Consider the following 26,113-nt stretch of genomic DNA (forward strand, 5'->3'; position numbering starts at 1 on the left):
TGCTTTTCCTCTTACAGACACTCCTTCACGGATTGTTGGTGAGCGAGGATCAGCATCCGCCCTATGGGCTGTTAGGGCAGTCTTCTTTTCACCACCCTGGTGTTGGGTCGACACCCCTTTCAGCGCCGGCGGCACTGTTTTGATCTCTCCTTTGTCCCGTTGCGGGCATTGGCGTTTTCAGTGCAAGGGCGGTAGCCGCTGGCGCTGCGCTTCCGGTTTACCGGAACCATAGGTCCTCCTTTGTAATTACACTGTGTGTTCTTTCCTGGAGTTGACCGTTGTCTGGCCTACGGGCGTTCGGGCTTCCGGCCTCAGTCCACGCAACCTTTGCTTCCGCATTGTGCGGTTTTGTCTGTTGCGTTTCTGGCTTTGCCGGATTCATTGTTCTTCTTACTAACACTTCCTTTTGGGATGTCAGTGAGTGAGGAAGAGCTGCTGGCCTACGGGCATTCAGGCTTTCAGCCTCGGCCGTGACAAGTAGTCTCTTCACTGGTTGGGTGTTGCGTCTACTGTTTATGCCTGGTGGCTTCGGATGTTACCTCCTCTTTTTCTTACCCTCTTACGGGAGGGGTTGAGACAGGACGGTTTCCGGGTGGACGGGTTTCCGGTTTTCCGGTCATCCCGTTCAGTAGTGTTCTACTGGCAACTGTGACTTAGGCCGTGTCAGTTCTCTTGGCTATTCTGTTATACAGTCTTTAGCCAACGATCAGACATGTTCTGGATTTCCGTCTAAGCTCTTGGCTTCTCTCGAGGTCTCGACGGAGGTTACTTCCAGATATTTTATGGAAGTACATCGGCTTCCTCTTTGGTTGCATTCAGCGATGTCGGACTTCCGTTCCGCGAAGGAGGAGTTTTTTCTTACTTCCGGTTCAATAGTCTCCTTCAATGTGGGTACCACCTTTCGCAGGTTTTTGGCTAGTCAATCTCCTACCTGAAGTGGTATCCACGGGTTCCGGTTCTGCTACTCGTTATTCACGGGTCAGTTCCGGAACACGCTCAGCCTTGGCTGTCTTCGGCTACACAGGCTTCGGTTTTGGTTTCTTCTTGTTATAAGAAGTTCTCTTTTCTGAAGCTGGGTCGGAACTTGCTGGCGTCTTTGCTCTTCCGCATACACCTTTACTGGTAATGCAGGAACTTAGAGGATTTTGGACGTCAGTTTTTGGAATTTGCCTCTTTGTCGGAGATGATCGTCAGAGCGCCCTCGCGCTCTTTCCCGGAGTCACTGAACCTTTCACACTTAGCGGGTATCAGGACCCTGATGACATCTCCACTCTTTTAGTCAGCCCTGTTAGGGTGAACGAAGAGCAAACAAGTCGCGTAAGGCGAAAATACAATATTTAGTCAAGTAGCTGTCGAACTCACAGAATGAAACTGAACGCAATGCCATTTTTCAGCAAGACCGTATACTCGTAGCATCGTCAGTCCACCGCTCATGGCAAAGGCAGTGAAATTGACAAGAAGAGCGGGGTAGTAGTTGCGCTAAGAAGGATAGCACGCTTTTCTGTACCTCTCTTTGTTTTGACTTTCTGAGCGTGTTTTTAATCCAAACATATCATATCTATATGTTTTTGGAATCAGGAACCGACAAGGAATAAGCTGAAAGTGTTTTTAAATTGATTTGGACAATTTAATTTTGATAATAATTTTTATATATTTAATTTTCAGAGCTTGTTTTTAATCCGAATATAACATATTTATATGTTTTTGGAATCAGCAAATGATGGAGAATAAGATAAACGTAAATTTGGATCGTTTTATAAATTTTTATTTTTTTTTACAATTTTCAGATTTTTAATGACCAAAGTCATTAATTAATTTTTAAGTCACCAAGCTGAAATGCAATACCGAAGTCCGGGCTTCGTCGAAGATTACTTGACCAAAATTTCAACCAATTTGGTTGAAAAGTGAGGGCGTGACAGTGCCGCCTCAACTTTCACGAAAAGCCGGATATGACGTCATCAAAGACATTTATCAAAAAAATGAAAAAAACGTTCGGGGATTTCATACCCAGGAACTCTCATGTCAAATTTCATAAAGATCGGTCCAGTAGTTTAGTCTGAATCGCTCTACACACACACACACACACACACACACACACACACACACACACACACAGACACACGCACATACACCACGACCCTCGTTTCGATTCCCCCTCGATGTTAAAATATTTAGTCAAAACTTGACTAAATATAAAAAGGGGCTGTCCTCCCTTCACCTCACTTTACAGTCAGGTGTCGGAGGGACTTGTTTCTCTCGCATTCTCAGTTCTCTGAGCAGCCTAGGAGAGACACTCGGGCTTTGCTCGGGGAAGAGGGACCTACTTTTTGAACTTTGGTGTTTATACCAGAAAAGAAAGGTAGATTCAGTCGACTAGAGATCAGCAGATCTCTGACTTCTCTCTACAAGGGTTAGAACAGAGCTAGCCTCCTCAGAGGAAGCATGCTCATGCCTCTGGACAATTTAAGCCGGCGGCCAATAGGCAGTCTCTGCCTGATTCTCGATTGTCGAGAAATAGATCACTTTCGGGCAGGGAGAAGGGCAGCCTCTCCCCACAAGGAAGTGCCCCCGATAACACCCCCCCCCTCCTCCGCCCTCCACTTTGGGATGGCGGTGGGGTCTCCTCCTTGCAATTTTCATTGGATGGTCTCTGTACACAGCCAATAGTTTGTGGGGGTGGTGAGGTCGGGCGACTCCCATCGATCTTATGTGTGCATATTTGCTTATGCGTCAGTCCGATCTTTTAACAGTGATCTAGGCCCATCAGCTCGAGCACCCGCTGAGGTCTCTTCTGGTCGGATCTAACGCTGTTCTTCGGGTATACTGCTTCAGTCCTCAGTTAGTGTAACAGTAGTTCAGCTACGGGCTGCTACAGTGGCACTTCCGGTTTTACCGGAGAGGTTGTTTCTTTCACAGACGCTTCATAGGTACGTCTGAGTTTTGGAACAACGGCTGACCTTCGGGCATCCAGGTTTTTTAGCCTCGGCTGGTGCAACAGCCATTCCACCTGTTTGCGGTGATGGTTGTTGCTTTCCTTTTTCTTGTGGCTTCGGACTTCGACTTTCTTCCTTTATTCTCATCTTAAGCAGGAGATGAGATAGGACGATTTCCGTTTGAGTGGGGCCTCCTGGCTTCAGGCTTTCCCGTTTTTTCTCACTTTTTGCCACAAGCTTCTGGACTTGGTCCTGGTTTGTCTTTCGCCGAGTCTGACTCTGTCTTTCTCTAGCGATCAGACTCGTTCTGGTGTTTCGTCCATACTTAAGCTGCGCTTGAGTTGGCCTCGGAAGTAACATTCAGATTTTCCGGAGGGGGCATTGTCTTTGGCAATGTATGTTTGAGGAGTCATTCTTTGTAGCTTAACACCTCTCTCAGGTTTTTTGGCTACTCCTCTCCTTTTGGGCAGAGGGTTAGCTAATGTTCCGGTTTTTCTTTGCTGTGGGCTTTTAGCCCAGCATCTTATTTGACAGCCGAAACTTACGTTTCTTACGTTTACATGTGTACTTTTGGTACTTTGGTACATGGTTGTCCTTCGGGCTTCATGGCTTTCAGCCTTAGCCTGTGCTATAGCCTCCTGTCTAGCGTGGGCGACTATGGCATTTTCGGTTCCTGTGACTTCGGATTGGGCTCTTCCTCTTCTTCCTCGTCCTAGCACGAGGTGAATCAGGACGACTTCCCTTGGGTCGGGTTTCCTTTTACAGTCACCCTTCTACCACAGGCAACTATGACTACGGGGTTTGCCCGTTGATCTCTGCGTCTGACTCTCAGTCTTTCAGAGTTAGTCAGACGCGATCTACTTCCTCGTATTACCTCTCTCTCTGCTTTCGCATTGACTGGTAGAGGATTACTGGCGAACGTCTCTTTTTTGGGATTTTCCTGTCGAGGTGGGCTCTGGTACCTTGTACGCAGGTGTCTCTCTCTCTCTTTCTTGGTTAGATATTGGTCACTCTTTTCTGGAGCTGACCTTTATCTCACAGTCCTTTCGGGCTTCACTCCATCCCAAGGTTGCATACTTTGGCATGATTGTCTGACGGTCTCCGTGAGGTTTGTCCTTCACTGTTCTGAGTGGACATCCTTACGCACGGATCGTTTCTAGGGCGGCATTTCCTTCCAAAAGAAAGGGGGGGGGGGGGGCAGCTTGTCTTTCCCCCTACTCGGCTAGGGTTAATCCAAGGCTGGGGTCTCTTTCTGGGTCGTTTGGTCCAGCAGATCGGAAGAAGTGCTGGGCACAGATTTCTGGCTCTCTGATGTTGTCTTTCGCAACTTTTTGCCTGAGAGACATATCGGCTGTCAATCAAGATGGTTCTCAGGTCCTTTCCTGCCTTTTTGGCAGTGGGCCAGTTCCTGGCTAGGGTTTAGAGTGAGTTAGATTTTCTTTCTCACTGACCTTTTGGCAGCAGGCCAGGTTTTTGGCAAGGTTTTAAGAGTGTGTTTGGTTTTCATTCCCACCGCCTTGTTGAAGCTATCTGCTTTTATGTGATTCGGAGTAAGAATATGTAATTTATTCGAACATTTTTAAGTAAATTTTCATTTGATTAATATACTTACCCGAATCACATAGTGTATTCCCTCCCGCCAACCCCGCTTATGGTTTTTTAGTTTCTTTAATGCCGTAATGAGGATTCCACGTGGTGTAGCAGTGGAAGTGACGTCACATACCCCGGTACGGGAGGTGGCTCCCTGGGTATATGGTCATTACCATTGCTATGTTTACCTTTTTGTGGTTGGGTTGCTTCCCTTTAAAATTGTTTAAGACGGGTAGCCTTTTCAGACCTTAGCAATTCAGACTGCGTCAATGCTTTTATGTGATTCGGGTAAGTATATTAATCAAATGAAAAGTTACTTAAAAATTTTCGATTTATTGTGTAAGCGCAATGGACGACTGTTATTACTTAGTCTTTAAAATAAAAACGCCTTTCTTGTTACGAAATACTGCGGAAAAGGACGAATTTTACATTTACGTTTCTACACAAAGAAAAATTTTAAAATTACAAATCTGTATTATATGTATAAAAAGGTTTGTCACTTTTGCATCAGATTAACTGGTTATGTCAAAAAACTGTGTATAACATATTTTGAAAAACACAAATGCTGTAAAAAATTTTTTTTTTTTTTTTTTTTTTTTTTATACATATGAAAACATAAATTTAAAACTCTGTCACAGAGAAAAGAGAAAAACATAAAGTGCTGTACATAATCCTACTTTTAATGGTGAATATAGACCTCACATTTGAGCTTATTATCCACATACACTGACCTTGTTGTCTCATTACGCCTTGGCAAGCCTGCAGGAAGAAAAGCTTGGGCTTTCCGGCCAGAGAAGGACACAGCTGCGCTGTAAACGGTCTTGTGAGACTGCTTATTGTAACTGTTACGCCGTTCGCTCCGTACACTCGTCCCTCGGCTCCATGCGACATGATGCAACAAACAAACATGTTGCAGTCGTCATGAGGCAGATCAGCAGTGACGTTCAGTTGTCGGAGAATTTGAGAATCCGTCAGGTTGTTTCGGCATGTGACAATGAATTCCAGTCCACCAAACAGTACCAGTAGTTTATCTGAGAGAAACAAAAGTCAGATTGTTTCACGTTGGGATTGCAGCATTTACGGTGAATTGAAGCAATTATCAGCTGCCCGTAGACTTTAGTTCGAAATAGTTTAGACCTGCTCAAACCAATGTAAATAACTGTACATCTAAAAGCCTAATATGACGTCATCCTACACGTTGAAGTAAAATGCATGATCATCTGAAAGAAAATTTGGAAGTTTCCAATGATCATGATCAACCTGGTTTGTGAACTTATAAACGAAAAGACCAGACAGATGGTGGACAAACACAAATGTTATACAATAAGTCCGCACCACTGATTCTCAAATATCACATGAGAACAAAAGAAGTTACTCATTCTCTAACCTCGGTCAAGGTTAGTGCCAGGTCTGCTGGTTAGCTCAATGGCGCCTTGTATCTCGGGATCCTTGTAGAACTCTCGGTTGTTGATTATCAGACAATGTCCTGCACAACATAAACAAAAGAACTTTTTCCACGAAAGAAAAGCTTGCTGCAAGTCTGATTTGTTGCCTAGTCGTTCCAGCTGACACATATAATTCTTATTAGATCTTGTTTTCATCCTTATTCTCCCAGTTACATTTGAATCCAATTAGTCATGCCTGTCTGTCGGTGTCTGTTCGCGTGTTCACAACGGTTTAAACCGGAATTTGTACCATCCCAGGCAATTAAAATACCCTCAAATCAGCTTCTATGAAAGTGATCCTTATGCCAGTACACCGGGTGTTTGTTCAGGGAAAAGCAAATACTTGAACGCTGTTAAAGATTTCTACTGTTAAACACAAACATACAAAAGTCAAAGGACTTCGGAAATAAAAATAAGATAGTCTTTTAGAAAAAAAACCACGAACAAAATAGAAGGGTTAGGGGGCGGAACTTTACCTATAGTTACTTCATGCAGATCTCTCTCTCTCTCTCTCTCTCTCTCTCTCTCTCTCTCTCCCCCCTCTCTCTTTCTCTCGGGGGTCAATTTACAAAGCTTTAGGAGTACACATAGATAATAATGTATTTATGGCATATCTAGTGCGATCATTGTGTAAAACCATGTCGAAGAAAATATATCAGTTAAACAGAAATAAACTATTTATTGAACAACACTCAAGACAGGTAATATAGAGACCAACACGGAATATTGTTGGACAATCTGGGACTTTGCCAGTGCTAATATTCTAAAACAATAGTATAATGTACATAGGCGTGCGCAGAAATTAATCAATCCACTCTTGTGTTTGGCGATTTAAAAAAACACCTCAATATTCCGTCATTGAGAAAAAGATTCAAGTTCAAAAAGTGAGTGTTCGTTCGTACACCACGTGCCTTTGCCTCAACATTTCAAATAACATAACCGAAGCTTTATGTTCTCAATCCAAGACAAGATATATTTAAATCAAGTTTAGCCTATTCTGGCAGCGTCGTATGCAACGCTCTTCCAGAATTTATTTGTTGCCAATGACACTGCATACACAGGAAAAGCACTTTTCTTCGTATTTGATGTCATAATGCCAACAATCACAGTGATGGAAGACTTCGTTACAGATCCTAGATCTTAACTCTGTTTCATGATACAAAGCACAGAGTTCTCATAGCGCACTTTCATAAGACCTTGAATATTTCCAGTAAATTCCCATCAGAGCACATATGTAACGTGTAATGTATGTGATGTTGTATATCCTTGTGTCATATTCGTGTGATTTGTTCCCCTTTATTTTGTTTCTTAATTATTTTCTTCTGCGTACGTGTGTGTGTGTGTGTGTGTGTGTGTGTGTGTGTGTGTGTGTGTGTGTGTGTGTGTGTGTGTGTGTGTGCGTGTGCGCGCGCGCGCGCGCGTGTGTGTGTGTGTGTGTGTGTATGTGTGTTTGTGTATGTGTGAGTGTGTGTGTGTGTGTGTGTGGATTCCTTCCGGTTTGGAGATTTTGAAGGATTCTTTTCGTACGATGACGCCCTTTGCGGGTTTGATAGTATAAAGGGAAGCAATCGGTAAAAAAACAAAACGCGAGTGGACAGAAACAATGAGGAGCGAAGAGTACTTGTAAAATGATGCACTTGTAATACAAGTTATTTACAGTAATCGCTCTCCGGCTAAAAATAAAACAAATGTTACATTTGCTAAAGCATAGCTAGCTTACCTCGTGGTCTAGAGGACATTTTGTAGAGCTGGTTAGTGTTTTCGTATTCTATTTGGCAACCTGCAAATACATTCAAAACAGATATAACAAAGTTTTAACAAACATCTAAACTGCAATCTACACAAAAGCAACATACCAAAGATCCAGTTGTATTTAAAAGAAATACAAGAAAAGATGCAGAGCTCTTTTAAAGAGTAAGGTTGTAGAACTCGTTAAGGTTACCCATAAATGTACTTTCTGCAACCCTAGAGATCAGGCCTCAGTAAGACCGAGACTGCATGCACGTCAATCTTATTTTTGCTTTCTGTGAAAATAAAAGAAAGGCAGGCGAACATACTCTCTAGGTCAGTGTTCATGGCATGTTTGCGGATTCAGTACCTCGTTTCAAAGAATAGTTATGATACCAACGGTAGGATGGACAAGGAACTTAGTCGATAAATATCGACAGGGGGCGGACAAATGGTTTACATGTGAAATGTGTGTACATGGGTGTGGGTCTGAAACAAACAAACAAACAAACAAACCATGTGAACCCCCCCCCCCCCCCCCACCGCTCGCGGGCTGAACGACTGACGTCACATGTCGCTTCGGTCTTTTCCAGAAGAACACCGCGTGTACATAATACACAATTCGATCGCGTAGCACTGCCAATGCACATTTTCGCAACGAAAACCGTGCTACTGTTTCTTGTGTGTTAAATCTGAAAGCAATATAAGTGAACGAACAATTGAAAACTGATATCACGTTACTAAACTCCCAAAAGTAATAAATTACTTCTGACTGCGGTACACAATACATTTTCAAAGCAATTTTTATTATTTTCAAGACATAAAAAATACAACGGAAGAAAAATGCAAGGAATAACAATTTTTTTAAAAGTACAGACTAAATACTGAAGCTCTCTATTTCTCTTTAGTATGTTGGATTCAGGTGTACTTACTCACAGTTGCAGACAGATACAGATTCAAACACGTGTCGAGCGTAAAACAAAAAGTGAAACTAGAGAATAACATGAACCTGAAAACTTTTAAAATATTTGTACCCAGCACCAAGAGAGATTATTGTAAAAAAAAATGTAATACAAAGTGTGTGTGTTCTACATAAGACAGGAGAATTTACATAGCAACAGAAAACATGTTTGTAAATCACTGAGCACCAACAGTTAAAAATCACTATCGCTCACCTCATGCAGACTGAAATGCAAACCTGCACACATACATACACACAAACAAGGGGGGAGCATCCGTGGACTGGCACTAATGATATGATCAACTGCATATGTAGCTAACTTTGCCCGTCTCACACCTTGTTAATGTTAGTGTCACTGGTACGCAACCTGTTCTTCATGCTCTACTCTTTCCACCCGCGCTGCACTTTGTCCATCATTGACATTGTCCTCAGCTTGTGGTGGACTCGGATTTAAAAAAAAAAGCAGGACAGCATTTTCGAAAACATCTTCTTGCACTTTCAAAGAAATGTCAAATGCATAAACTGTGTCATAAAAAAGCACAGGCACTGTATCATTGATTTGGCACTGTTGCAGAAAGTCCTTGTCATCAGCTTTCATTTTGGCAGAGCAAGCGACACCCACAGTCCGACGAAAAATGTCCTGCATGTCAAGGAACATTTGCACAATGTTGTCTTTGACAAATGTCAGTCCTCCTCGGTTAAGCACCGTTGTCATGTCAGTTGAAGAATCACAATCACTTTCTGACAGCTCACTGAACCTCAGTGCTTCTAAACAGCGCAGTTTCTCGTATCTGTATGCACCTTTCTTGATGCCCCAAACTTTCTTTTTTAGTTTCTTCACCACACTCCCAGCAACATACCTGATCACATCCTTCCTCACACACTGGCACCGGTCGGTCATTCGCGTTGTCTTCCTGTTTGCACCCATAGGTTGCTTCGACCAGCCTTTCAAACATCCTGAGGCAAATGGAAGCTGATGCATGAGTCGACTTGGTGACCTCTGTAATGCTTGCATGGCTTGCGTAGTACAATGAGTGAGCCTTTTCCTTGGCCGCGTCCCGGAACTTCCCTCGTAGACCAAGGCATGACTCAAACACCTGAAGTTTGTCCCGAAGAACAGCACCTGTCAAACAGACCACAAAGTCTTACACTTGAACACATACAATAGAACCACCTTTGTATTACCTCAAACAATCTGAGAAAGCGGGTCTTTAAAAGGAGGCAGTCTTAAAATGAAGGAAAATTTACAGAAGTTATGCACAGACAAACTGACAAAATAAGGTCTTAAAAGGGAGGGATTATCAAATTGGGGGGGGGGGGGGGGGGGTCCACTGTATATATATATACAAAAATAGATTTTTATTAGTCCATATCTTGGGATAATTCCCTGCCTCGTATAACTTTAAAAGAAAGGCAAACACACACACCATTGTATCCAAAAAGAATACAGAATACAGAATACAGTATTTATTGAGCCAAGTGACATTAAAAAAACATTTAAAGCACAAGGAATTTAGCGTAGTGTTGGTAAAATCACGCACACACGCACACCCACACACACACTGACACACACACACACACGCCCACACATTCACTGACATACACACCAACACACACACGCCCACACTACAGCAGTCACGATCACACCATCACACACAGGGCAGACATGAGGTAAAACAAATGACAATCATCTATTAAAATAAAAAGTACAAAGAGTGGTCTAAGATGCTGGTGGAAGGGTCTACACAGAATACAATTTTATAATCTAATGCATAGTTAGAACTAGCCCATCCCCTCCACCCACCCACTCATGAATGACTAAAATAATGCAGCTAAAAATATAGAAAAAAATAAAAATCACACATCAAAGTCCCACTCAACCCCCCCCCCCCCTACCCACCACCACCACCACCACCACCTAACACTGAGTCACAGGATGTGGTGAGCTCACCGCCAGCAGGATCACCGACTGCGAAGCTGCCCAACTGAGGGATGGGATGCGTTAAGGGAGGAAACAGCTTGGGGGAAGAAAGAGGTCTGGAGACGTCGAGTGCGTACCACCAGGGATCGGAATCGACGACCTGAGGGCAGGCGCTCGAAGAGGGGATGGCCAGGGTGGGACTCGTCAGCCACAATTTTCTGGGCTCTGGACAGCATGCGCTTGGCATAGAGGGATGCTAGGGAGGGCAGCTCACAGCCGACGATCCTGCTAGCAGTGCGCACCACACGCTCCAGCTTGTTCTTGAGCAGCTGGGAGGTGTTGCCGTACCACACTGTGATGGAGAATGTCAAGATGCTCTCCACCACGGCCCTGTAGAACTGGACCAGGATGACCTGGCTGAGGCGGAACTTCTTGAGCTGGCGCAAGAAGTAGAGGCGTTGCCGCGCTCGCTTGACGATGGCGTCAACGTTATCATCCCAGCACAGGTCGTTGGAGATGGTGGTGCCTAAGAACTTGAAAAAGTCCACCATCTCGATGGGATCGCCGTTGATGATCAGTGGAGCCACAGGGCCTTTTTTCCTGCGAAAGTCCACCACCATCTCCTTGGTCTTGGTGGCGTTCAGCAGGAGATTGTTGTTGTCGCACCACGACACCAGACAGTCGACCTCCTGGCGGTACACGGTCTCATCACCGCCGGTGATGAGACCTTCGGCTGTGGTGTCGTCAGCGAACTTCACCAGCTGAACTGAGTCATGAGAGGCGACGCAGTCGTTGGTGAAGAGGCAGTAGAGCAGCGGTGAGAGGACGCACCCCTGGGGTGCTCCGGTGCTCAGGACCAGCGTCTTGGAGAGGAGGCCGTTGACCTTGACTGTCTGGGGGCGCTGAAGGAGGAAGTCAAGGAGCCACAGGCAGAGGGAAGGGGCAAGGTCAAAGAGGAGGAGCTTGTCATAGAGTTTTTGGGGGATAATGGTGTTAAAGGCCGAGGAGTAGTCCACAAAGAGGAGGCGGGCATAGGAGTTGGGGGTCTCGAGGTGCTGGAGGATGAAGTGGAGGGCAACGGCGACAGCGTCGTCCACAGACCGGTTGGCCTGGTAGGCGAACTGGAGGGGATCGAGCCTACCGCTGATGACGGACTGGAGGTGCTTGAGGACCAGGCGCTCAAGCACTTTCATCACCAGGGAGGTAAGGGCCACCGGTCTGTAGTCGTTCATGGCCGACGCTGTGGGCTTCTTGGGGACGGGGATGATGGTTGAGGCCTTGAAGCAGTGGGGAACAGTACAGAGCTGGAGGGAGGAGTTAAAGAGGTCAGTGAGAACAGGTGTCAGCTGATCCCCACAATGCCGTAGGGTAGGGCCTGAGACGCCGTCTGGGCCAGCCGCTTTCCTGCTTTTCTGTTTGCGGAGAAGCAGCCGAACATCCCGCTCACTGACAGTGAAGGGGGGAGGCAGGGGGGACGAGGGGTCGGGGAATGACGCCGTCACAGGGGTGTGGTTGTCGCGGTCAAAACGAGCGTAAAACTCGTTAAGTTTGTCAGGGAGGGTGGGGTCGTCGGCTACTGGGGGGCTCTTCTTCTTGTAGTTCGTGACCGCCTGGAGCCCGTGCCACACAGCACGAGAGTTGCCGGACTGGAATTGCTCCTCCAGTTTGCACTTGTAGTCCCACCTCGCCTTACGCATCTCCCGCTGGAGGTCGTACTTGGCCCGCTTGAACTGCGCCTCGTCACCGCTCTTGTGGGCGTCGTCCTTGGCCTTCAGCTGCTTCTTCAGGCCGCCGTTGAACCACGGCTTGTCGTTGGCCCAGGACTTCACCTCCTTGGTCGGGATACAGACGTCTTCGCAGAATGCGATGTAGGACGTCAAGACGTCGGCCTGCTCGTGAACGTCGACGCATGGCTGGGTAAGCGCCGCCCAGTCTGTACAGTCAAAACAGCCTTGCAGCTGCTCGATGGAATCTGAGTTCCAGCGTTTAACTGTTCTGACGTGGGACTTGGCTGTCTTCAGCCGCTGACGGTAGGCAGGGAGGAGGTAGACCATGACGTGGTCGGAGCGACCGAGAGGGGGGCGACTGATGGCGCGGTACGCACCACTGATAGTACTGTAGCAGTGGTCGAGTGTAGCCTTGTTACGCGTGCCAACCTTGACGTGTTGTTTGTACCTGGGGAGTTCCTTGTTCAGCTTCGTATGGTTAAAGTCCCCCATCACCAGCACCCGACAGTCAGGAAACCTATTCTCCATTGCAGATACTTGCCTAGAGAGTTCTTGAATGGCTGTAGCTGCGTGTGCCTGTGGGTGAATATACACGCCGACCAAGACAAGGGAGGTAAACTCTCTCGGCAAGTAGAAAGGCTTGCACTGTAGAGTTATCGTTTCGAGATCTGGCGAACCGTGCGTAGAAAGCACTTTACAGTCAGTGCACCATCGATCATTGATCATAAAGCAAATCCCACCTCCCTGTGTCTTCTGAGAGAGTTCAGGCGAGCGATCGACACGATGGATGGAGAAGCCGGAGGGTTGGAGGGGGGCGTCAGGTGTGGTGGGCTTTAGCCACGTCTCCGTGAAGCAAAACACAGAACAGTCACTGTAATCACGCTGGGTCTTCAACAAGTAGAACAGTTCGTCTTTCTTATTGTCTAATGAACGCACGTTTGACAGAAATATCGACGGCAGAGGGGGACGAGTGGAGCGGTTTCGAAGACGAACGAGCAAGCCGCCACGCTTGCCTCGCTTGCGATGAGGCCTACGATACTGTTCGTTAGAGGACGAGGACACGTTGCGGGCGCTTGTGGCAGAGAAGTCGAGTTCACTCAAAAGGAAATCAGTCGAAATCAGGAGTTCAGGGCTGTACTTACTGCCAATAGTCTCTCTCACACGTAGAAGATCATCTCTGCTATACCTCAGCACACTTTCAGTTCTTTCAATCAGCATACAACTTGCAAACAACAGTCCAAACATCACCAACACCGAGTTGACAAGTCTGGAATGTGTACGCGAATGATCAACAATAATTACACGTATGCCATACAGGGAGCACTGCTTACTTGTCATGTATATATGACAGCTTATTCTCAGCGTAACTGAATAACTTGAAATTTAAACTTGAAATTGTTTTACATTATAAGCAAAAGTGAAAACACTACTCCAACAAAATTGTATTCATTCATACAGTGTTTCCCTAAACACTTACAGTCCAAGGTTTTAACATGGCTTCACAGATCAGCTGACAGGCATTCATTTTCTGCAATCTCACTGCACACCTCTTCCAAAAGTGGAACTGTCACCTGTTGACATTTAAAAACACATGTAAATGTACACACAGTGACACAATAAAAAATCATGCGTAATGAGAATTATCCAAAAATATTATATGATGCACTGGTGTCAAATGTGTTATGGTATTTTATGTTATCACAGAATCTAAGTCTTGAAAAATACACATGTTCACACAAAAATATGGCAAATACCACATGAGACTGAAATATACACAAATCTGCAGTAACTTGACTGAGAAATCACAAGCGGGTGTAGTTGTAGGCATCACAATCACAAGACAAACAAATTCTGCCTTTATGTTCAATATTTTTCAACAATAAATGTTGCAAATGTAACGAATAACTTCTCACCTTTTGTGAAATAATACTTTGAGCTTGACACACTTCTGACTGTACAGGGGTTTTCATCAACAACAAAAGTGGTGCTTGCTTCCTGAAACAAAATTATTCAATGATGAAAAGAACTGAATGTGGCAGTGTTCAAAGTGATATTCAAACTTGTATACAACTATCAGTACCTATACTGTAAAACGAGAAGGCTATTGGCATGCTCGTCAATCAGTATGTGTCATTCAGTGTTTTGTGCTGTAACAATGAAATGCAATCAATGCAAGTTCTTGTAGTCTAGAAATAAATACAACAATAATTTCAATTGAAACCACAAACTAGTCAAATAAATTGTGTAAATAGTTGGACAAAGAGATGCTTATTAACCCAGGGAAATAACAGGATTTCTTAGCAAAACTTTCCCAACCCAATTACCTGATTCAGTCCGGCTTTTCTGCTTTTAACACTTACTTTCAGTTTCACTAGAATATATCACAACTACAAGAATAACAATGGAACAGGAATGAGATTTTGTTTTGTTTTTGTAAACTACATCAGGATTTAACTAGTTTGGAAGCTCTGCTTACATACAAAATACAGACAGTGACGTTCAATCGTGGTGGCTGATCAGTGCACTGACTGAGACGGACGATTCGATTTGATCGCTTCACCACGCCTTTCCAACTATGTGCTCCCATACAGTTTTGGTAGATACATGCTTGTGCAAGTATGTTATTAGTATTACCAATATGAATCTTATTTTCCTTTCGATGGTCAGTTTTACTCACCTCTGTAACGGCAGTCACCTCTGCGAATGCTGTCGAAGAATCTAACCGAAAGTAAACATTCTGGGAATCTACGCGCATCGGCCTTGACGCAAGTTCAATACTGAGCCAATGAGCGCGGCGCGGCGAAGTTGGCCGCACCGTAGACCAGATTAGTAGGTGCTTGATTTTGGTATTTTGATTTTACATAACATTAAACCTTTCTTGGGGTTCATGGTCATGGCAACAGCCATAATAATATTATATCATGTATAATATTACATTTCAGCATATTTGAATTACATGTCATCATACCAAACTGTCATACATTTTTATTCCTACATCATTCTGATTGATCACAACCAAACCTACTATCAGTGGACACATCCAAATGTAAGCGCCTGTTCTTGACAACTTTTAATCGATCTAAAAATAGCAACTTGCTGGGTCCTTTGCCGCCAACAGACACTGTTTGGCCTGTAGGTAAAATGTACAATGTATTTTCTGATTTGTGCACAAAAGCTTTTTTTCTTTTTTCTTTTTTTTAACATAACAATGTTTAATGTCACTGTATGTTTAAAAGACCATGGTCATATTTGTAAAAAAAATGTTAAATTAGAAAATAAATAACATTTTGGTTCATGATTTTTCCTACACCTGTGCTGAAAATAAGAAATAAAAATGTCGGTATATAAGTCACTCAAATACAGCTAGGTATGAATGGCTCGGTTTGAGTTTGATGCAGTTGACCCTGCACAATGCGACTTATCATGTTTTTGTTGAACAATTTTGACGTCACCCCTCCCATAGGGTGACGTATTTCACAACTTCCTGTGTTACACAAACTCTGTGATGACCAATTTTGACGTCACCCCTCCCATAGCAGGGCCGGACTACCGGGGGGGTTATGGGGGTTGCGCAACCCCCCCCCTAGCCTAAACATGTACCTTACTTATTTAATTTTTTTTTTTATTATTGCTTATTTTATTCCGTTTCATGCAAGGAGCGACCATTTTCCTATCTCAGAATATGACCTACCCGTCAGCTTCAGGGGGCTTCGCCCCCTGACCCCCACAACGAGGGGGGGGGGGGGAGGGGGGGGGTTGTAGGGTTTCCGGACCCCCCCCCAGCCAAAAAATAAAAATATTGAATGAGGTATGCATTTCTTTATTTTACATTGAGTTTCAATTTTTGGGGTATTAATCAGTGACAAAATCTGCTGCCTGAAACTGGTAATGATCATCCTCAGAATGCACCAGATTGCATCCTTTTTTTCAAAATTGTCCGGGGGGGCATGCCCCCGGATCGGACCCCCCTAGCAAGCTAGGCGCTTCGCGCCGTCGGCTCGGCGCTTCGCGCCTTCACACCCATATCTTCACAATATACTTTTGGAAAAAAACAGTCATAAAATGAACTGATCCGCCCCTGCCGCCAGGGGGGACATCCCCCTGGGCCACCACTGGCAACCCCCCCCCCCCCTCCTCTTTGCCTAGTCCGGCCCTGCATAGGGTGACGGATTTCACAACTTTCTACAGATGAACAATGTTGCCTTCACCCCTCCCATAGGGTGACGGATGTCACAACTTCCTGTGTACACAAACTGATGACGTATTTCACAACAAAATGGCGCTGCCCATGGTCAACCTCTAAACTATCCGTATAGAATGGGGGCGTCCTCGCCCCCATAATGATGGCGAGAGAGGGCAAAGGAGGGGGAATTTATACAGTGCCGTGCGCCCCTGTAACACGAGAAAATGACTCCCACGAGATTTTTACTCCGGAGTAAACATTTCGTACGAAAAAGTTACTCCCTTTACGAAAAAAGCACTCCCCCATTGCACGAGAAAATTACTCCCCAAGACAGGTGAGTTCCGAGTAAACATTTCATTCAAAAATGTTACCCCCCTGACGAATAAATAACGAATAAATTACTTCACCCCAACACGAGCAATTTAACTTCCCATGCCAGGTGTACGAAATTTTGACTCCCTTGTCCCCTGTTATAGTCCAAGCAAATAAGAGAACAACGTTGAAGTGACAATGACTAGGTTTAAAATGTCCCTTATCAGAAAGTTCAACCTCAGTCCTTTGATGTTTATTAAACACATTTTCATATAAAGTTGGCGCTTCATATGGAAAAGTGGCTTTGAAATTGACCCTAATCCTTCTTTGGGCTCTGTAAATGTCGTTTGGGGCTATGGTTGTAAAACGGTATCTACTGGTCACCCCAATGTATAAACTGAAAACTCTTTCTGCACCAGAACACGCAGAAAGGATTGTATCTGCCTGATGTCTGATGCTTTTCAAAATCCCCAACCACTAACACCTTCAAAACGGACATTAACTGACACTGTTGTTTTTCCCTACATAATCCTTACTATTTTTCCGAGACGTCGTCGTGTTGTGTATTTAGCTTGCCACAACCTCATACATGGTCCTAAAAGTTAAAGTTGAAGAAAATACTAAAGATAAATGAACAAGCTGACGCAGTGTCATTCGCACCGTGAATCCCCCCATGGGAACATACTAAAGTCTGGTTCCAAATAGGCTCAATTTCCTTCTATGTCTTTGTATTTCTGCCTCGTAGGGGTAGGGGTGTTCAAACCAAAGGCACCTTTAAACCAAAATTCAAATCACACATCTTACAATACTACGACACTCAGCAGTGAAAGGGTGTCTGCTGGTAAAAAATTCCAAACAATCCTAAAAGTACTTCACTACTAAACGTGCTTTTAAAAAGAGCCGTTATTTTTCCCTCTATAATCAGTATTGTGTTTTCTGCGAACATGTAGTCTATTTAGATGGTTGTCATGTGCACATGAGTTGCTAAAGCGTTTTCAGTTGGGCATATGTCGAAAAGCAAAGAATTAGCCCTTTGAAAACCATCAGAACTGTCACACAAAAATAACATTTACCTATCTCACCAACTGACCAAACATAGGGCTTTTCCTTATGTATTATATATTGTCGTGTTTTTTGTAGCATACTTGTGAAAACAGCCACCACTGTTGTAAATGATACTTTAAAGAGCATTATTTCATTTTTACAGTTGAAGGACAACCTGGACTGCCGTATATTACAGCTGTTTTACAATCAGCCAAAATTTTCTTAACAAACGTATGTTAAGAACAACTCCCATAGTGAAATTGAAGGAAAACAAAGTGAAAATCCCCCTGCCATAGAGGAGCTAAAGAATCAACAATAAACGACTGCATGGATAGCTTGATGCACGAATGCATTGCGGACATGTTTGTCTCCAACCAAGAGAAAGTTCCAAAAAATCCCTTTTGTGCTTCTTATTATACTATAATACAGTGACGTCAAAGACAGCCTTTTCTGCTGTTCATACATTCAGGGGTTATGGTTACACTAAACGACGTAGTTGTAGCCATACTACCATCCAGATTTATTTTTTCCTTGCGAGCAGTCACAGGGTGTTTGTGCTGTCTGCCAACCGTCAGACGACCCCGCCCAAGTCTGTTAAGGGACCGTTTGACCGTTATAGAACGCGTCTTTTTGATTTTTTTAGCACATTTGGAAACGGTTGATTTTTATCCCTACCATTGTTTCCAAACATTATATAGGAATGTTTTGTGAACAACGGATAATAGCCGCTACTCGCATGTGTAGCAAAAGTGAGCGTACATACTCACCCTGGTCGTACAGCCGTTGTCCGTTGCCCGTCTTCATCTGTCTGTACAAATCATTACCTTTGGATTTTTCTCGAACGCTATGAAGTGAAGAAACACCAAATGTTGCAAAATGTTGTATGACCCCAAGAGCTCAAAAAAGATACTTGAGAACCTTGACCTTACCTTAAGGTCAAGGTCACAGGGAGAATGAATGTGGTCTAAAAATTGCAAAATTTCACATTGTGCCAGTTTTCTGGAAAACAAATTAACAAGTGGCGTAAGGCGAAAATACAATATTTAGTCAAGTAGCTGTCGAACTCACAGAATGAAACTGAACGCAATGCCATTTTTCAGCAAGACCGTATACTCGTAGCATCGTCAGTCCACCGCTCATGGCAAAGGCAGTGAAATTGACAAGAAGAGCGGGGTAGTAGTTGCGCTAAGAAGGATAGCACGCTTTTCTGTACCTCTCTTTGTTTTAACTTTCTGAGCGTGTTCTTAATCCAAACATATCATATCTATATGTTTTTGGAATCAGGAACTGACAAGGAATACGATGAAAGTGTTTTTAAATTGATTTGGACAATTTAATTTTGATAATAATTTTTATATATTTAATTTTCAGAGCTTGTTTTAAATCCGAATATAACATATGTATATGTTTTTGGAATCAGCAAATGATGGAAAATAAGATAAACGTAAATTTGGATCGTGTTATAAATTTTTATTTTTTTTTTACAATTTTCAGATTTTTAATGACCAAAGTCATTAATTAATTTTTAAGCCACCAAGCTGAAATGCAATACCGAAGTCCGGGCTTCGTCGAAGATTACTTGACCAAAATTTCAACCAATTTGGTTGAAAAATGAGGGCGTGACAGTGCCGCCTCAACTTTCACGAAAAGCCGGATATGACGTCATCAAAGACATTTATCAAACAAGTCGCGTAAGGCGAAAATACAATATTTAGTCAAGTAGCTGTCGAACTCACAGAATGAAACTGAACGCAATGCCATTTTACTCGTAGCATCGTCAGGCCACCGCTCATGGCAAAGGCAGTGAAATTGACAAGAAGAGCGGGGTAGTAGTTGCGCTAAGAAGGATAGCACGCTTTTTTGTACCTCTCTTTGTTTTAACTTTCTGAGCGTGCTTTTAATCCAAACATATCATATCTATATGTTTTCGGAATCAGGAACCGACAAGGAATAAGATGAAAGTGTTTTTAAATTGATTTGGACAATTTAATTTTGATAATAATTTTTATATATTTAATTTTCAGAGCTTGTTTTTAATCCGAATATAACATATTTATATGTTTTTGGAATCAGCAAATGATGGAGAATAAGATAAACGTAAATTTGGATCGTTTTATAAATTTTTATTTTTTTTTACAATTTTCCGATTTTTAATGACCAAAGTCATTAATTAATTTTTAAGCCACCAAGCTGAAATGCAATACCGAACCCCGGGCTTCGTCGAAGATTACTTGACCAAAATTTCAACCAATTTGGTTGAAAAATGAGGGCGTGACAGTGCCGCCTCAACTTTCACGAAAAGCCGGATATGACGTCATCAAAGACATTTATCAAAAAAATGAAAAAAACGTTCGGGGATTTCATACCCAGGAACTCTCATGTCAAATTTCATAAAGATCGGTCCAGTAGTTTGGTCTGAATCGCTCTACACACACACACAGACACACACACACACACACATACACCACGACCCTCGTCTCGATTCCCCCCTCTACGTTAAAATATTTAGTCAAAACTTGACTAAATATAAAAAATGAAAAAAACGTTCGGGGATTTCATACCCAGGAACTCTCATGTCAAATTTCATAAAGATCGGTCCAGTAGTTTAGTCTGAATCGCTCTACACACACACACAGACACACACACACACACACACACACACGCACATACACCACGACCCTCGTTTCGATTCCCCCTCGATGTTAAAATATTTAGTCATAACTTGACTAAATATAAAAACAGCGGGCTTAGTTTTGTATGGTATACAAGAAAAAGAAAGCCTTATCTTCTGATACCATTTTGGTTGACCTCGCTTTAATGTCAAGGTCACAGGAGTCCTTCAAAGTTGAATTGTATACATGTTTTGAAGTGACCTTGACCCTGAACTATGAAAAAAATCTTTCAAACTTCATAATTGTGTGGGGCACATGTTATATACTGATATTGAGCCACATTTAGTCACATATCATCAAGGTCAAGGTCACTTTGCCCCTTATGAAATGTGACTGAAACGGGCAATTGAATCACTAAAAGTGACAATGTCTCTTTGTAGAAAGTGCCAATAAGTATGTTTATGCTTCCTATGTCTTGAATTGATAGCCTTGTGATGTGTGACCTTTGATGATCTTGACCTTGGCCAAAGGTCATGTGTAATTTGGTAGGAAAAATCTGTAAACCAGTTCTAATAGTGTACAATGTCCTTGCCAGCTTCAGTTGTTAGACCTTCACCTTCAAGGTCACCTGAAGGTCAAGGTCACTTTAAGACAAAGGTCAAGCATGAGAGTCGCATGGGCTTTGCTTTGTTAAGATTTTTTACCAAGACACATGGATTTCTTTACCCGGCTTGGTCACATTTTTCATAGGGGTCAATGTGACCTTGACCCTAACGATATGTGACCAGATGTGGCTCACTATGAAATTCTAACAAACGCCCCACTCAGTGTTTAAGTTTGTAAGAGATATCGTCCATAGTAAAGTTAAAGGGGCAAGCTCACATCAAAATATGTCTACAATTCAACTTTGAAGGGCTCCTCTGACCTTGACATTGAAGCGAGGTCAACCAAAATGGTATCAGAAGATAAGGCTTTCTTTTTCTTGTATACCATACAAAACTAAGCCCGCTGTTTTTTATTTGTTTTCCAGAAAACTGGCACAATGTGAAATTTTGCAGTTTTTAGACCACATTAATTCTCCCTGTGACCTTGACCTTATGGTAAGGTCAAGGTTCTCAAGTATCTTTTTTGAGCTCTTGGGGTCATACAACATTTTGCAACATTTGGTGTTTCTTCACTTCATAGCGTTGGAGAAATATCCAAAGGTAATGTTCAGTACAGACAGATAAAGACGGGCAACGGACAACGGCTGGACGACCAGCTAGGTGAGTATGTACGCTCACTTTTGCTACCCATGCGAGTAGCGGCTATTATCCGTTGTTCACAAAACATTCCTATATATTGGAAACAATGGTAGGGATAAAAATCAACCGTTTCCAACTGTGCCAAAAAAATCAAAAAGACGCGTTCTATAACGGTCAAACGGTCCCTTAACAGACTTGGGCGGGGTCATCTAACGGTTGGCAGACAGCACAAACACCCTGTGACTGCTCGCAAGGAAAAAATAAATCTGGATGGCAGTATGGCTACAACTACGTCGTTTAGTGTAACCATAACCCCTGAATGTATGAACAGCAGAAAAGGCTGTCTTTGACGTCACTGTATAATAAGAAGCACAAAAGGGATTTTTTGGAACTTTCTCTTGGTTGGAGACAAACATGTCCGCAATGCATTCGTGCATCAAGCTATCCATGCGGTCGTTTATTGTTGATTCTTTAGCTCCTCTATGGCAGGCGGATTTTCACTTTGTTTTCCTTCAATTTCACTATGGGAGTTGTTCTTAACATACGTTTGTTAAGAAAATTTTGGCTGATTGTAAAACAGCTGTAATATACGGCAGTCCAGGTTGTCCTTCAACTGTAAAAATGAAATAATGCTCTTTAAAGTATCATTTACAACAGTGGTGGCTGTTTTCACAAGTATGCTACAAAAAACACGACAATACATAATACATAAGGAAAAGCCCTATGTTTGGTCAGTTGGTGAGATAGGTAAATGTTATTTTTGTGTGACAGTTCTGATGGTTTTCAAAGGGCTAATTCTTTGCTTTTCGACATATGCCCAACTGAAAACGCTTTAGCAACTCATGTGCACATGACAACCATCTAAATAGACTACATGTTCGCAGAAAACACAATACTGATTATAGAGGGAAAAATAACGGCTCTTTTTAAAAGCACGTTTAGTAGTGAAGTACTTTTAGGATTGTTTGGAATTTTTTACCAGCAGACACCCTTTCACTGCTGAGTGTCGTAGTATTGTAAGATGTGTGATTTGAATTTTGGTTTAAAGGTGCCTTTGGTTTGAACACCCCTACCCCTACGAGGCAGAAATACAAAGAAATAGAAGGAAATTGAGCCTATTTGGAACCAGACTTTAGTATGTTCCCATGGGGGGATTCGCGGTGCGAATGACACTGCGTCAGCTTGTTCATTTATCTTTAGTATTTTCTTCAACTTTAACTTTTAGGACCATGTATGAGGTTGTGGCAAGCTAAATACACAACACGACGACGTCTCGGAAAAATAGTAAGGATTATATAGGGAAAAACAACAGTGTCAGTTAATGTCCGTTTTGAAGGTGTTAGTGGTTGGGGATTTTGAAAAGCATCAGACATCAGGCAGATACAATCCTTTCTGCGTGTTCTGGTGCAGAAAGAGTTTTCAGTTTATACATTGGGGTGACCAGTAGATACCGTTTTACAACCATAGCCCCAAACGACATTTACAGAGCCCAAAGAAGGATTAGGGTCAATTTCAAAGCCACTTTTCCATATGAAGCGCCAACTTTATATGAAAATGTGTTTAATAAACATCAAAGGACTGAGGTTGAACTTTCTGATAAGGGACATTTTAAACCTAGTCATTGTCACTTCAACGTTCCCTTCACTAAAGTGGCTAAGATGCCTGGACTATTAGTCTTGGTGGTGGAAGGGGTGGAAGGAGGGTAGCGCGACATTCGTGTGGGCGAGATCACTTATTGGCATTATCCCTTCGCCCGCATCCCATTTTGGCGTACGAGATTTTTACTGGAAGTGAAAAAAATGGGGAGTAAAAATTTCGTGGAGGGAGTAATTTTTTCGTGCCTTGGGGAGTTCTTTTCTCGTACGAAAAGTGTACTCGGAGTAAGAATTTCGTACGAAATATTTACTCCGGAGTAAATTTTTTGTGGAGTAAAAATTTCGTGTTACACCGGGTGTCGCGGACAGTTGTATGTAGTTATAAGGTTCCTTGGTCGGGCGTTGCTGACAGGTACCTGTGTCAAGGTGGGAAGACCGGTAGCTGGGCTTAGCTCAGTGATTCGCGCCTTGCACGCTTTGCACGCATTGCACGGGACGTTCACGGTAAGCTGCGCGCTATTTGTAGGGTTCACCGTTTACCTGGTTGCTGACTGAGAAATTCATAGGCATTCTTTTTTCTGTCTCGGCCGAGACCAGATGTTTGTTCGAACGGCTTCGAAATTCGTGTGTGAATTGTCGTTTGAGTTCGAAGTTATTTTCAGTAGTAATGTACGTCTACTGTGGACTTTGTTAAAGTCGGTTGCGTAAAGTGCGCGATGTTTTTCATTAGCCTGTGTGAGGTAAGTCAAATTTCTTGGTCTAATTGGATAGACTTTTGTCAGTTTTTGCTGAAGGTGAATTAGCGGCCGGTGGCAGGGGACAGGGAACCTACATTAGTTACCAGTTGTACTGTTTTGTCTCGTCTTTGTGTTGTTGTAAATAGTGTTCATCATAGGGTTTAAAAGGAAATCATTATAATGGTAAATTATATCGTAGAAGGAAACCAAAGTTTAGTCATTGTGCTTCCTCCTCATCCCTAATAATGATGTCTATTGGAGGAGGAAGTCACGTGTCTTATATTTTTGGGGAGAATATTGACTTTGGCCTTCTAGGCTTTCAGCGTTTACTGTCGAAGACAGACCGGACGGGAAGGTGCGAACCCTAGCTTCACAGCATGGAGGAGGCACCACCACGCTGCTGCGTGAGCAGCCAGTTTGGACTCTCGCATCGTCACCCCCACGCTGCTGTGTGAGCAGCCCCTCTGGATCTTCTCCGAGGCTTCATTACGCTGTTTTGAGCAGCTATCTTGTAACGTCACAGCGGCGCAACCACGCTGCTGTTGGGCAGCAACATCGAACCGGCGCCGTCGCTGCAGAGTGTGTGCCGTGTGACAGCTCTTAACTGGGCTGATTCTCTCACCCCCGCGACAGAGACGCAGGTGTCGACCCGAGGGCGCACCCCCCCCCCCCCCCCTGAATTCGTCGAACGTGTAGATAAGTACTTTCTTACGATAGATATCATTTATGGAATGAGGAGGGCCTTTATGACGTACGTGCTTTGTGTTTGACTATCCTGATTGTCTCGTATGTCGTTTGTTGTCGTTATTTTGACTGTTGTGTACTTTCTCATGTTCATTATGTTCATCCTCATGTATTCGTGTTAACCCTTTCATTGTTCCATCCATCGTCACCCCCATATTTCACCCAACTGGGAACTATTAAATACTTTCATTTATTTACATTGGTGTTCTGTGAGTGCTGTGTTGTGTGGCCAAAGTTTTTATGTGAAAAACTAAACATGCAAACGTGCATGCACGCGACACCGGGCTGTGAGCAGTACCCGCCAGGGCACCGTCAGGGCTTACGCGCCTCGGTTCTATACAGAACACTGCACCCTCATTCGAGGAAAATTCACCACGCTGTTCTGGCCATCTGTTCGACGTATGTCCTCGCCTTCAAGGCAGACTGATACGAAGAGGTGTAGGTGTCACCGACCCTAGCGGTTAAGGCAAAGCCAAATGGATACAAAGAGGTGTAGGTGTCACCGACCCTAGCGGTTAAGGCAAAGCCAAATGGATACAAAGAGGTGTAGGTGTCACCGACCCTAGCGGTTAAGGCAAAGCCAAAATGGATACAAAGAGGTGTAGGTGTCACCGACCCTAGCGTCACCGACCCTAGCGGCCAAGGCAAAGCCAAATACTCGTCTCAAATTTAAGAAGTTAAGCTTCTTGAAACTAGAAACATTTTCAGAGTGAGGATGGGAAAAGTATTGAGGAATTGTGTTGCCATGTCTTACCAATTCTCTTGTAGTGTTCATGGTGCTGAAGACAGTGGCGCAGCTTGAAAAGCACACTCTTGGCTGTCTCAAAGCAGGCCTGGCTGTGGTTGCGAGACTGGTCACAATAAATGTTGACCACACTGTCCAGCAGCTGCGTATTCTCCATGATATTCTCTTTGATCTCATCAAGGTTAACCAGGGATAACAATGCTCGTGTGCTTCCATGACAGCCTGACCATTCTGCAATTATATTTTCACGTTAGCAGGATGACGTAGTTTATCTCGTTTAAATACTGGTACACACACACACACACACACACACACACACACACACACACACACACACACACACACACACACACACACACAATCATAATCACACACTCACACATGTCACATCATCAAATGAAAACTCTTCCTTAGATAGAGCGAATGCACAATATCTAATTGGGCACTTAAGTAGTGCGATAAATCTTTCATATTGTATTTATTTGATTGTGCCCCAACTTTTTGATTAATTAGAAAAAAAAACACAGTAAACACCAAGTTCCAAAGACTTTCGGGCCACGCCCTTCTTCAGTGAAATGAATGTAAGCAAACA

The 26,113-nt window shown here is 43.4% G+C and overlaps 1 protein-coding gene and 1 long non-coding RNA gene across 3 annotated transcripts in view; both read right to left on the bottom strand.

The window, feature by feature from the left end:
• Window positions 1-25,748, bottom strand: part of LOC138980127 (caspase-3-like) — a 36,123-nt gene extending 10,375 nt beyond the window's left edge. Inside the window, exons 1-4 of the mRNA XM_070352938.1 lie at window positions 25,531-25,748; window positions 7,689-7,748; window positions 5,911-6,009; window positions 5,255-5,554 (exon numbers count right to left, since the gene is read on the bottom strand). Of these exons, the coding sequence (XP_070209039.1) occupies window positions 5,255-5,554; window positions 5,911-6,009; window positions 7,689-7,748; window positions 25,531-25,678 (607 nt within the window). The 5' untranslated portion in view covers window positions 25,679-25,748. The remainder of the gene's footprint in view (window positions 1-5,254; window positions 5,555-5,910; window positions 6,010-7,688; window positions 7,749-25,530) is intronic.
• Window positions 8,553-15,545, bottom strand: LOC138980126 (uncharacterized). Of its 2 annotated transcripts, none has more exons than XR_011460244.1 (3): window positions 14,219-15,545; window positions 13,783-13,876; window positions 8,553-9,780 (listed from the first exon to the last, which is right to left on the bottom strand). It is a non-coding gene; the product is annotated as an uncharacterized lncRNA (long non-coding RNA). The 2 variants fall into 2 exon arrangements; XR_011460245.1 differs by lacking the exon at window positions 8,553-9,780 and having other exon boundaries at window positions 13,571-13,876; window positions 14,219-14,300; window positions 14,983-15,545.
• Window positions 25,749-26,113: the final 365 nt, after the last annotated feature.

Source organism: Littorina saxatilis, linkage group LG11, assembly GCF_037325665.1.
Source record: "Littorina saxatilis isolate snail1 linkage group LG11, US_GU_Lsax_2.0, whole genome shotgun sequence".
Classification (NCBI taxonomy): domain Eukaryota; kingdom Metazoa; phylum Mollusca; class Gastropoda; order Littorinimorpha; family Littorinidae; genus Littorina; species Littorina saxatilis.